At 38.2% G+C, this 13,765-nt stretch overlaps 1 protein-coding gene across 1 annotated transcript in view; it reads right to left on the bottom strand.

Moving 5' to 3' along the window:
* LONP2 (lon peptidase 2, peroxisomal) overlaps positions 1 to 13,765 on the bottom strand; it is a 38,204-nt gene that overhangs the window by 17,325 nt on the left and 7,114 nt on the right. Inside the window, exons 8-11 of the mRNA XM_009906683.2 lie at positions 9,027 to 9,168; positions 3,143 to 3,293; positions 2,540 to 2,666; positions 1,281 to 1,414 (exon numbers count right to left, since the gene is read on the bottom strand). Of these exons, the coding sequence (XP_009904985.1) occupies positions 1,281 to 1,414; positions 2,540 to 2,666; positions 3,143 to 3,293; positions 9,027 to 9,168 (554 nt within the window). The remainder of the gene's footprint in view (positions 1 to 1,280; positions 1,415 to 2,539; positions 2,667 to 3,142; positions 3,294 to 9,026; positions 9,169 to 13,765) is intronic.

Raw genomic sequence — 13,765 nt, 5'->3', positions numbered from 1 at the left:
ATGCTAACACTTGTTTTCCACATCGGTTTAGTTGTGGAATTTTTTTTCATAACAGCAAATCAACAGGAGTCTGTTTAGTGCTTTAAGCTTGTGAGTATTCTGGAGCAAAAGTAAGCAGCCATTCTGCAATTTTTGTTTCCCAGTGTCCTCTGGCACAGTTTTCTCTCTGACAGACTGGCAGTATTTCTTGTCAGGGAGTGTCAGCTGGACTCATTGCAGTCTTTAAAAAACAAACTAAACACCTGACACCTTGCTTGCTAGATCTTATTAAGAACTACCCACTTCAGGTTCAGATGCTGTCCTTTCACATTTCCCATCCACCTTGAACTGAAGACTCCTGCAGGCATCTAGTGCTGCAAGTGAGCAGCACTCTTTAAGCTTGCAACTTCAACTGATCAATACAGCAAAATGTTCCATCAGCAACCGGCTGGCAAAGAAGCACAACCACCTATGCTCTACACTGTCTGTTTAATCAAACATGGTATGGATGTTCACTTTTTAAAGAGAACATTAATTTGGGGATGAAAACGGGAGCAGTCACCAGTTGCAAGTTGCACATGAATTGGGATTATGGGCCTGACTTCTTCCTTCCATTTCAAGGCTAGAAAGAGGTACTTTTACTGGTGAAGCAATTCCCCAAGTATTTTTGCTGTGTCAGAATTTTATGTTGTGCTTTCATTTAGTCTGTTGGATGACTAGGAATGATAAATCACTGGTCTGTACACATGGGAATAAGAACAGACTTCCTGGAGTTGACAAGTTACCAAAGCTCCAAGAAACTCAGAGTAAGCAGAGTCTTAAAAATACACTGAAAAACCACCCCTAAACCTTTCTAATTTCAAAGCTCTTCAAGCAGACACTTATTTTAGAGTACAACAAAATAACCAGGACTGATTCTGAGGTGGTAGAGCAGGCACACCACAGTTAAGGAACCTCTTTAAATACAGTAAGTTAATAAAATGCTAAGCATAGCTTTAAGAAAAAAAAAAAAAAAAAAAGTCAAAGATTTGTGTAAAAAAACCTAGAAAGCCATAAAATCATAACTGCATATGCAAGATATAAACCAGATCCATTGTATTTCTCAATTATTGCACTGCCAGGTTGAAACTGTTCTAATTATGTCCCAAGCCATAATTCAGCATTACTTGATATATACACAGTAAAATGTCACACTGTCTACAAAACTTACAAAACCAGAGCCCACAGAAGCAGCATAAAAAAGGAGGGGAGGCTGGTAAGTCAGCTCTTCCTTTTTAATACAACATGCAAAAGATACACACCTTCTATGTCACCCACTTCAGCACGATCTGGCTTTGTTTCTTTGTGCTGTCCTTCTGCCACTTTCACTGCCACTGCTCTGCAAATAGCTCCCAGCTTCCGATCCAGAGAGCGGACTCCTGCCTCTCTAGTGTATCTAGCACAGAGACAAGCGTTTTACTGGTGGAGATTCTCTGTAAGATTCCTTTTGATGTAAACACACTATTTTTAAAAATACATTCAAATAAAATGAGATGTGAAAGGTACTGAGACTTTGGGCTACTCTAATAAACTGGAGACAAATGTCCCATGCGTTTATCAAAATAATTGTGGTTTGCTGTTAAAATTGTAAAGGAAGACACACTCCTGAGTGGGAAGAGGACATGACTAACAGCCAGTGTCACACCTTAGTGAAATGCCAAGCAATGCTTCAATCCCACCAAGCTCTTCTCAGATGCATGAAAATTTAAAAGAAAAACTATGTTTAAATTCAAAATGTAGTTCACTTAAAGTTGAGGAACTGACTATAAAAGAGTATTTTCTTTATGAATTAAAAAGAAACACCAGAGAGTAACACCAAATACCAGAATGCTGTTTCTGGTCGTAAAATACTTCAGTTCGTGGAATGAAAACACACTTTTTCCATTGAAAATGAGCTAGTTTCCAGTCAAAAGATATTCTGATCAATGTCTTTACCGTCATGCCCAATGAAAAAAAATACTTCTAATTAATACAATCCCCACACATTTTAATGTTTTTAACTTAATTCAATTTTTTAGACAACTGGGGCCATCAAGTCCCCACAGCAATTCCACTATTTCCATTAGTTTCCTAGGGAAATGACACAATAAAATTAGCTTCATGTTTCTGGTTGTTCATAGAGCCTTGCCAATTGTATTGACACAACTGATTGTGAGCCACGCACCACGAGTCAGAGCAATGAGACTTCTGGAGAATGAAGGATGATTTGGTTTAGACAGCAGAGCTCAGGAACAAGCAACTCCACAGATTACCAAGAGTACAACTGAAACTCTTAAGGACAACAGATCTTAAGGAATCAGTGGCTCAGTTGGTAGCACATAAGACCTTTAATGGGGAAGGTCGAGAGTTCAAGCCTGCAGTGGGCACTAGTGTCCTCCCTACTCTAGTCATGAGGTCTGTGGTGACAGGTTGGACTCGATGATCTTTGAGGTCTCTTCCAACCTTAGTGATACTGAATATTAAGAAGTGTTCTCTGTTACTAGATGAAGAGGCTGCTTAAAGCAATGAATAATGGATTTACCTGGTAATTATGTCCAAAGTGGTTACTTGTGGAATCTGTATTTGCTGTGGAGTCAGGCCATGTTGTTCAAGTTGTTTAGGAATCAGGTGTCTATGGGCAATTTCTATTTTTTCTTCCTGTGTGTATCCTTCAAAAGAAATGCTTATGCTTAGTCATCTTTCTGCTTGTACACTACAGTAACATTTCTTATCATTTATAATTGTACCTGACTAACACCCACCCCCCACTATAATTTATTCATCATTTCATGCAACAAGAACAGAATGTTAGTGTTTCAAAGATCCCTTTCTTCACTAGAATCTAAAAGAGATGCATCAGCCAACAACCAGTCAGAATACAAACACATAAATTACTGAAAATATTGTTACAGGATGTATCTCCACAAACTCAGAACTGAGTCTTCCTTAATGCAATGCTAAATTTCATGTTGATGACACAGGACTTAATGAAGGCATCCCAACTGACTCCTTGAACAATTCCAGCCACTCAGTCTCAATTTCTGGCAGGTTTACCTTAAGGAACTGCTTTTCATTTCAGGAGAAATGCTCCAACATTGTTTAAGGATTTACCACAGCTGCTTTAATGAAAACACTGCAGCATTACCTGGAACTTGAATAATTTCCATTCTGTCCAGCAGAGCAGGTGGGATAGTAGCTGTAGTGTTGGCTGTAGCTATAAAGAGGACTTGGGATAGATCAAAAGCTACATTTAAGTAGTGATCGGTGAAACTGTGATTTTGTTCTGGATCCAAGACCTTAACAAGAGGGAACACAAAAATTAATGCAGTTGCTCAATGAGAGGTAAATAAAATATGCACATTTTTATTACATTTCATTTGGATCTGTCAATTCTGATTTTACATTCATAAAATGTCATGAATATTACTAAACATTGAACCTCGGTATCCTGCCTCACCCTGGTTACTCTGTAATGACGTTACACACCACAGCTAAGAAGTTGTTCTTTCCCCATCAGTTTTTTTTATCCTTTCATAAAGGTGGCTGCAGCATTGCTCCAGCCATGCAATACCTCCTGTAAGCTATATCCATGATCCTTCACAGATGGTAGAGAGCAGCCTCTCAAGGACTCAGCACTCTTGGAAAAGCAGCCCATGCAGTCCATGCACTTGCATGAATAGAAATCTCAAAAGTAACCCCTGACTCCAGTCCTCATCTGCTGCTGCTGTTCTTTCTCTATGCACACCAACCTGAGCAATTTCACTGTGAAGACCAAGGTGAAGAACTGATTATTTAACTTTATCTGCTGTCAATAAGTCACCTGCCCCACCCATTTAGCTTTGTCTATCCTTTCATTACTAGTGAAGCTGTAGAACACCTTCTTATTGCCCATGGCATCTCACGCAAGGCTTGATTCTAGGTGAGCCCTAGCTTTCCTAACACAATCCTTGGACTGTTGTTTCTTTTGTTGGGGGTGGGGTGGGGTGGGGGGTGTCCCATATTTTGTGATTAAAAAAAAAAGGGGGGGGACAAAAAGAAACAAGCATTCAAGTCTGACCAATCGCAACAATTCACCATATAAGTAGAACTATGGCTGAAAACAGTGTTGTCTTCCTATTGCTTTTAGTACTGTTTCTGTGTGCTAAAGCAACACTTGCATATCTTTTAAGCCATTACCCAGATAAGCTGTTTTTTTGCATTAGGTGATAAAGATTCTGTGTATGTGGATCATAAGCATACTAAGGTGCTATCTTATAATCTTTGAGCAGTGTTGAAAATTAGCCATTTACTGCACTTGGGCTTCTGTATCACCACCAGAGAAGCACCCTCATTTCAGCCCCCCTTAAAGTACTGCCACTTTTCCTTCCCAAATGATGAATTTTCAATGCTACATCAACATGAATAATTCTCATGTAACAAATAATGGGACCTGTGCATCTCCTAAGAAACAGCACACTGCTGTCAAAGAAATTTATCTGCCTATATGCAAATGAATGCACTCCTTGTCTTAGCAACTTGAATTACAGCCAAAACCAGTGCTGATAATTCTAAGAAAACTGAATCTGAGTGCTTAACTGATTATGAAAGAAACAGTCTAAATTTTCATTACTTTTGAACTGCATGCAGTCTTTGCAAAGTTAAAAATCTTAAGAACAGATATTGTTTATGATCACAACAAACCAGTACAATACTTTTTTTCAACAGAATGCCAAAAAAGCAGTAAGATGTTTTTTAAAACCCAACTCCTGACCTTATTTTGAAGTGCTACACAGATTTAAGACTAATATTTGGAATTGTGTCATGACTGCAATAAAATACAAGTTACACACTCCCCTTAATAGCAAAATCTTAAAACACACTGAAGTATATGCCTAAATTCTGAAACTAAGGTTGGAACTCAGTGAATGCTATTGTTCACTGGCCATAAGCTATTTAAAAGCCTCTTTTCTTACCCTCTTCAGCAGGCAGCGGCTATCATTTACTCCCTTCTTTACTGATGAAAGCAAAGGCCTTGAAGTATCCTTACTAGTCAATTACACCGTTGCATAATTTAATCAGCATTATGGGTGTCTCTTACCTCAACTGGTCCTACAATTTAGCCCTAAAATGCATGGGGACACAACAACAGGCAGCGTATTCAGGCACAACATCTACAAACTGTCTTCAAAGAAAGCAGATCTATACCAAATATTGGTCTCCCATTCAAGTCTGCTGTTGCAGAGTTTTCAAACATTATTAAAACCAGCAAATCTTACTTGTGCTTACCTTTATTTATTTTTTTCACAAGGATAACACTGTTTCAAAAAATTCCAGTCTATTAGCTGAAGCATTTGCAACCACTTCCACACATGCTGAAAACTAATGTATTGTGACAGACCAAGCTGGTTTATCAGAAAGTTTATCTACATGCACGTCTTATCTCTCTCTCCTTCTAGTCTGTGAGTAGATATCTATGCAAATCCTACTTCAGTGCTAAGATGGTGATTGTAACACCACTTACAAAGCTACACAAACTGTTGCTGCTGTACTCATGGGTAAACATATAAACCAATTAACATAAAGGGAACTGTAATCAAAACCAATTTGAATTATATCTAAAAATATGAATTATTTGAGATCCTCTACAAGGGCTAGAAGTTTCCCCAGACTAGTAATTCTTTGTCTTTCTCAGAACAGGACATGGAACACTATCACACCTGTGCATTTAAAACAGATTTTCCAAAGCAAGAACTGCTCTTTAGCTAGGTATCTGTGCTAAAGTTGAAGTTCTTAAGTTTTCAAATACATACAATACAAAAATATGAAGTACAAAAGGAACATTCAGTGAACAAAACATCTTGGTTAATTTATAGCCCACAGCTCACATGCATACAAAGGATTCTCTGTTCCAGCTTTTTATTAACATGAAATCCAGAAAAAGTTCCATGAGCATTTAATTGCCTGGTAATGCTCCTGGTCTCATTTCTCTGCATACAAATACTGACTGTCAGGCACTTGCATCCATTTCTGTGTTCTTCTGTTTTAAACAGAGGTCATCTAAATTTAGACCAAAACATTCCCTTGTTGATGAACAGTGACTGGAAATAGGAAGACTTTCTGTTTTGTCTAAGCAAAAACTCCACAAAAGCACTAGAACTAAACACATACCCAGCACTTATAAAACATCCAAGCTTTTCTTCCAAGCTTATAGGGTGTGGCCATTTTCTTCTTGAATATATCCCATTGTAGACAGTCAGTGAGAATTTATGGGCCTACACATTAAGAAAAGAAAGGATGTGCCTTTTATACTTAATGATGGCACTTACCAAGCAAGATGCAGCAGTCTGAAAAGCAAATTTACCAGTTTGGTGTCCACTTGCTATTGTTTATCCTCCTACATGACAGCCCTTTTTGCTAATTCTAGATGGACTTTGCAACAATGTAAGCCACAAAAAGCAGGTAAAAATTAGGCTCTTATGTCCAGGCATGAGTTCCATCAGAAGAGGTAAAGCACCTGCTTCAGGATGTTTAGACAGCAGGGATATACAGATGTCACATGGGAGCAGCCCAGACATGGCCAACAGAGCAATTACTTCTCCGAATGCAACTAATGGTCAACGAGCAGTGACTTACAGAAAGACTACAGCCCAAGCAGACAGCTGGAAGCTAACCTGAGAGTCTCAGCTGCGACAATCCATGGCAGGAGCTGAGTTGGGTATCATTGAGAATATGGTTTTAAAAAACCCAGAAAACAGAATAATCCCAAAGCAGCAGCTAAGCATCAAAAATGCAAACACAAATAATTAAAAAAAAAAAATTCATTTCATTTGCCCTCACACAATTGACATGGCAGACAAACAATAGAAATGCTCATTCTCCACTGCAGACAGGGAATGAAAAACAAGCAGCAAAGGTTAAATGAAATTAACAACATTAATGTACAGATCTGGATTAACGATGGGAACACTTCCCAAAAAAGGTCATTCCAAGAAATGCCAAATCATTATTACTTCATGACAAAATTTTTACTGTTTAGCAAACAAAACACCTAGAAATTTCTGCATGCTAACACATTTGAGTTTCAGTTATTTTTTTATTCATTCATTAACTAGATGTAGGCCAGCTTAGTTCAGTGTCTGAAGAAGAAATAACGTACGTATCAGTCAGCTCAGGACACAGAGCTCATAACCAGTAACAGCAAAGAGTAAATAAAATCCTACATAGGAAAAGTACAAAGAAAATGCATTTGAGTATATATTATGCTTCCCTGCTTTACTTTTTTCCAGAGACTTCTAGAAATGTGTACTATGCACTTAAGAAATACACAGGTGAAGAACCACAACTGCCATTTTTAAAAGCTAAAAATATTAAGCCATGATATCCTCTACCACATTTAAATTATCACTCATGTTAACATGCAAAGATCAAAACAGCTCTCAAACCATAGCCTGCTCATGCACTGCAGAACTAGTTAGCCTTGTCAAAACAGTAATTTTACACCATCCAGCAGGAATAAAATAATGACATTTGTAGAACATCAACTGACATTTCATTTGCAGAAAGTCATGCAGCATACAGATGAGCTCATGTCATCTTAATTTAGGCAGTATTTTTCATATTAAAATCACTGTATTAAGCACTGTCAGTCAAGAACAGTCATTAGAATGACTCTGTAGGCAAATACTACCAGAACCACTTTCATCTCCAACTATAACTGCCTAGCTACAGATGTTACTACACCTTAAGTCTGACAACTGAGGTGCTTCTAAGGATTATGCCCTAAATCACTTCAGTGAAAGTGAGCCAGGCTAGCTAAAAAAAAAAAATCCAGATAAACATGTTTTACTGAACTAACCCATTAAGTGTACTAGTGCTCATCTGCTCTGGAGAGCCTCAAGTCTTTCAGTCTAGCCCAGCCTGGCTGTGCCACTACCTTTCCTCACCATCACTGCTAGCACAGGACAACGTACAAAGCCTTCTGCACTAATCATGGTGCAAGGTTCTGCGTCTCTTCCCCACACCTGAGGAGATACTCCTTCCTCTCCTCAGCAAAGTGCTAAAACAAAACAGCTGAACCTGCAAGTTATTGGAAAGAATTGTATTTGGATATCATTATGTATCATACTCCAGGGAAAAAAAAAGGCAGAAAGAATATTCTGGCAACTCATCACTGCTCTGCTACAGACTTGTCCGACACATGAAGATCACAAGACATCAGTCTCATTTCACGTTCCTCATAATCACTCACTTTCACAACTAACCTAATTAATAACATCTCAACAGTTGGTGGAATTAGAAATTATTTCAACAGGGTCTCATTCACCAAAGTCCTTAACTTGTATCTTCTAAACTTTAATGTGTCTTTAGCAAGTCAAGTTTTAACATCTCTAAACTTTTTGGTCTAAGTGCCAGAATTTCAGGAAAAAAACAAACATTTCATAGCTGAGACTAATGGAAAAGAAAACACTCACCATAGAATAATCAGTCAAGGAATGGGAATCTGTGACTTAAATGAAAAACCTCACTTCAGAAAGTTTATGACAGTACTATAGATATGCTGCTGGAAGAACACTTAAGTAGTCCACATTACATACTAGGTAAAATGCTTAGCTCCAAGATAAGCTTGTATCATCAAAAGCTTCAAAAATACATTAAAATCATTCCAAGAAATAAAGGGAAAACTTGAAAAAATCCAGTTACCATCTGTCTGCTCTACAGTTTTCTTACAGCTAAGAGCATTTAGCCATTAAAAATCAATGTCTTGAAGTCCCTGAAGTAAGTAATGCTTAAGGCCTGAACAGTCTTTACATCTACGAAACAGCACAAAATACATCTGCCTGTTTTAAGTACAGATCACTGAGATAAAAGACACCTTATTCAGCATGCTATGTAACACCATTTGCACTGTGCACAAGTAATTGAGGGAAATCCAACAGTGTCATCCAACACAGTAGTTGGATAAGAATAAAAAAGCTGACACTGCTATGCAATCTTTTGTCCAGTGAATCTTCCTTTGTGAGTCCAGTATTTTGTAATTTCCCACCTCTTACCTCAAGCAAGGCTGCTGCAGGATCTCCCTGCAAGCTCTTCCCCAGTTTATCAACCTCATCTAACAGGAATACTGGGTTGTTAACCCCAACAGTCTTCAGTCCATTGATTATTCTGCCAGGCATACTGCCAACATAGGTGCGCCTGTGAAAAATAAAACACGTATGGGGAAAGAGAAGCCAGGCACATACAACAGGAGTAGAAATCCAAAAACTCAAATGACAGTACAAGAATAAACAGCATTGTAACAACTCTTGCTGTTCTACAATCTTTTTGGAACTAGTTGATAAAAATATGAAATATACATCTGAGTTAGTATAAGTATCAGAAGGTGAAAATTCCAGTTCCACGGTTCACCAGTTGCTCTACATCAAAATATATCCAAACTTAATGGCTTGCAGACATTTTACATGATTGAGCACAAGCATCCCTGTACTGTAGGAACAAGCAGAAGCAGATTTGGGAACCACATTCACATTTTAATAATGATGGTACTGGGATTTTTTCCATCACTAAAGAGCTCAAACAGCATGTTACAAATTACAGCCAATATGATGAATTGTTGATGTCCCCTCTATAGACAGCATGCTTGTAAGAGTTTTGATATGCTGTATAGACAGCACGCTCAAGAAGATAACTGTATTCACTATGTCACTTCAACAAGAAAAAGCAAAACAGAACAACTCTGTAAGAGTGCAAAAGAACAAAAAAGTTATGAGCAAAAGTTTTGAGTTTAAATGTATTTATTTAGTAATACAATGAACATGTCAACTATACATATCCCTTCTTGGCTGATTTTATCACATCCTTTTCTGCCTGTGCCATAACTAAACAGAATACCACATTATGAAATGCTGGTCACTCAAGAAGAAAGGAGATACTTGAAGTGCTGAACTGCAGTACCCATCTCACAACGCTCACAAAGCAGATAGGCAAAACAGGTCTGCCTTGCCCTGTGATCTGTTCTAACACTGTCCAAAATAAACAGGATGACATTTAGGACTAAACAGAAAGTACCATGGGAGTAATTTCAAAAGATGCCAGAGAACACTTTAAATATAACCCCCCCCCAAACTCAAACCACACAGAAATGTGTTTAACCACTGAGGGGAACGAACAGCAGTTGCTGTACCTAATTCTAGATCTGAGAGAAAATAAAAAAATTTAAGATTCTCTAACTAGCCAGAGATGCAACAGAACTTCAGTCTGCCTATTACCAACTTCATGAGACAGCTGCTAAAGGCTGGAGCAGCCAGCATGCAGTAGTTTATCACCTCACTACTTCCGTGTGGAGTCTTACTCTGCAGCAAGTAGATTGATTCCCCTCCACTGAGGACTGCAGTTTATAACATTTATTACTGATCAAAAATCTGCATGGGGAAGCCATTATACTGGTGTGCCACTTCATTCTCCATCTGCACACAGTCAGCCTTGCCAAACAGATGAATTGCATTCTATAAAATGCAATCAGAAAAATAACGAGACTGAAGCAGAACTGAAGTTGACAGAACTGAATCATTTACCAGTGCAACTTAATTAATCCCTGCAGCAATCTGGGGGGTTCTTTGGCTTTTTGTTCTGCTTTGGTTGGCTGGTTGTTTTTTGCCAGTTTTGGTTGTATTTGTGGTTTGGGGGTTTGGTTGGCTGGTTAGTGGAAGTGGAGGTTTTGTTGTTGCTTTTGGGGATTTTTTAAAAAAGGTGCTTACTCTACTAGTAAAGAATTTTTTTATGCTTCAGAGACAATGCAGCCTGACTGGTGTTGATGTTCTGTTTATGTCAGTAATACTGTAACACAATTCAGTAAGTATTAAACATCCCTCTATTTTCTTCCACACATTATTCTTAAGCCTATGCTTAAAGCCATAACACATGCATGGTTTTTATATACATAATGTTTGATCAGATCCTTTTACATTCTATTAATCCATATATATATATTTATGTATATATGTATGTTCCACATACTTTTAAGAAACAGCCTTGTTTTATACACTAAATGAAAATAAACTAGGTTTCTCTAGACAAAGGAAAGCACTGTTGAATAATCACTCTTTCTTTCACTGCACCACCCAACAGCAACAATGCAGGTCAAAGCATATCAAGTGTTAGGTATCAAAACCTACCAGAATGTTTATACCCATGGACACATACATATACCACTTCAAAAAACCCTTTCTGGAGTTCTCCCATATAGAAGCACTTAAAAAAACCCAACCAACCAACACAAAGGAGAGACTTGTAGTCCCTGAGATACAGAAAAGCTCTGTATTTACCAACAACTACCTGAAGGGAGGTTGTAGCCAGGTGGGGGTTGGTCTCTTCTCCCAGGCAACCACCAACAGAACAAGAGGACAGTCTCAAGCTGCACCAGGGGAGGTTTAGGTTGAATGTCAGGAAAAAGTTCTTCACAGAGAGTAACTGGCCATTGGAATGGGCTGCCCAGGGAGGTGGTGGAGTCACCATCACCAGAGGTGTTTAAGAAGAGACTGGATGAAGCACTTGGTGCCAAAGTTAGTTGATTAGATAGTGTTGGGTGATAGGTTGGACGTGATGATCTCGAAGGTCTTTTCCAACCTGGTTAATTCTATTCTACTAGATCAATTCTTTTTCCCTCTCAAGCAGCCCTGAAAACAGACTTCAAGATACAGTCATTTCAGTTTCAAGTAGATTTGGGTATTTAATGATAGATTTGTGAAATATTCTCCCAGATACAGATCTTTCAGTAAGACTTAATTGCTGTACAAAATCAAGTTTCTTCCTGTACTTTGCATTACACTGTACACCAAGCTGAAGCACAATGTATCAAGAGCTGTGGTGAAGAAAAAGCAGAAAAAAAGGCAACTTATGACAAGTGAGATTAGTATCTTGGAGAAATAAAAGCAGACATTTGTCTATCTGGGCATTAACCTTTGTCTTTTAATTTGTGAACCTGAATACTTCAGTTTGTTAAGAGTAGCCCCTGAATATGATGCTATTTTTTTGTTTTCATTATTTTAGCTGGGGATGAAAGAAGGCAAAACAATATTCTACATTAACATTTTTGATGACATAATGTGACTTCAGTCATTTTTTGATGTACTGTTTCGATCCATCCATTAAAGCTAGAAAGTCAGCTGCCTTCCATTAAAAACAGGAAATATAGATCAAGTTTCCTGGTTATCTCCATGGCACAGTACTAACAAAACCAAAACCCCTTTAAGAGCTCATGCCACAGAAGGTCTACAATGCAGTAATCTTTTTATTTATTCCTAAATCAGTGAAAAAGTAGCTTTAAAGAAAAAACACTGGAGTTCCATGAAGAAATGCAAGAAAGATGGCTGGAAAATCTAACCTTGTCAACTCTCCCAAGGTAAACTGAAAATGTGCATGAATTGGAGCCTTTAAAGCTGTACTAGCACATTGATAAAAACATGACTCACTTTCTTCATACTGTTCTAAAGACAAAAAGTTTTAGTCTGTTTTTAACTACAGTTATTTTCAAACTGCAGAGGTAGGAAAAGATAAAAGTTAATGCCACCAAAGAAGCTATTTCTGGAATGAGTTGCACAAGGTCACAGCTTTTTCAGCAGGGGCAGGGGTTGGGTCCCCTCAAGTGCTTTATTAATATATCTATGCTTTGTACTTGTATAACAAAGCTATTCCTTTCACAGGCCTAACTGGCTAAGGTTTGCTTTTACCTACTGCAGAGAGGCCTGTGCTAGCAAAGCTGTACTGGTGAGGAATCCCTTCTTTCCTCCCACAGATGCATCTAAAGAAGTCTTCAGCATAGGCCTAAGACAGAAGTAAGCTATCCAAACTTCTAAAAACTGAAAAGCAATGGTAATGTAAGAAACAGCACTTCACATAGAGGGGAGAAGAGAGAGCTTCACAGTGATCTCATCAGCACCACTATAAATAAAACTTACATTTTCCTTTTTAAAAATAGACAGTCACGTACACATGACAGAGAAGATCATATAGCTCCTGTATAAAACAAAAACTGAGGACATCTTAAATGCAGTGAGCATCTTGGAAAAAAGTTCCAAGTTGTCCTTCAGGGCGGTTCAGGTTTGTTTGGGTTGGGGGTTTTGGTTGAGCTTTTTGTTTTGCTTTTGATACAAGTTGAGGACAAATGTAAACAAGCAAACTTTAACATATGGTACAGATGAGTGGTAAATGCAAACAGCTGGAGGATGTCTGATGAATCAGTTCTGTTGTTGTACCAAGATGGTGATTTCATTTTGGGAATGAAAAACAGTAGCTGCTACTCTTTACCAAATCAAACACCAATCACAAACCCCAGCTGCAGGCACATGGCAAAAAAGTGGGCATTTCTGACTGCCCCAGTTATACATCACCTGGAACAGCACACTTACTGAAACACCACACTTACTGAAACACCACTCCCAGCTGCTGCTCCCTAATATATTTTAGTTTGCATGCTGAATTTATCAGTCTGCATCTTTCACCTACAACAGTAGTAAGCAGCCAAAGTGAATGCTATTTCAGGCAACATTTGCCTGCAAACAAAACCAAACCACAGTTTCTTTTTTAATGTTCTAGTACATTTAGTACATTTTAAAAAACATTTAGTACATTTGTAGATACATATCCCATCATATCATTCATCTGCAATGTTAATGGAATCCTTGAGACTTGAAGCCTAATAAGGAGCTTTAAGAAGAAAAGGAATGGGGCCTAAAATATAACAGCAGAAAGTCAGCTCACTAAACAGTGAAACTCAGAACAGAAACTTCTCTCT

Source organism: Dryobates pubescens, chromosome 19 (genome assembly GCF_014839835.1).
Source record: "Dryobates pubescens isolate bDryPub1 chromosome 19, bDryPub1.pri, whole genome shotgun sequence".
In the NCBI taxonomy this organism is placed as follows: Eukaryota; Metazoa; Chordata; class Aves; order Piciformes; family Picidae; genus Dryobates; species Dryobates pubescens.
The sequence above is the reverse complement of the archived record's forward strand: the minus strand, read 5'-3'. Positions and strand labels throughout refer to the sequence as shown.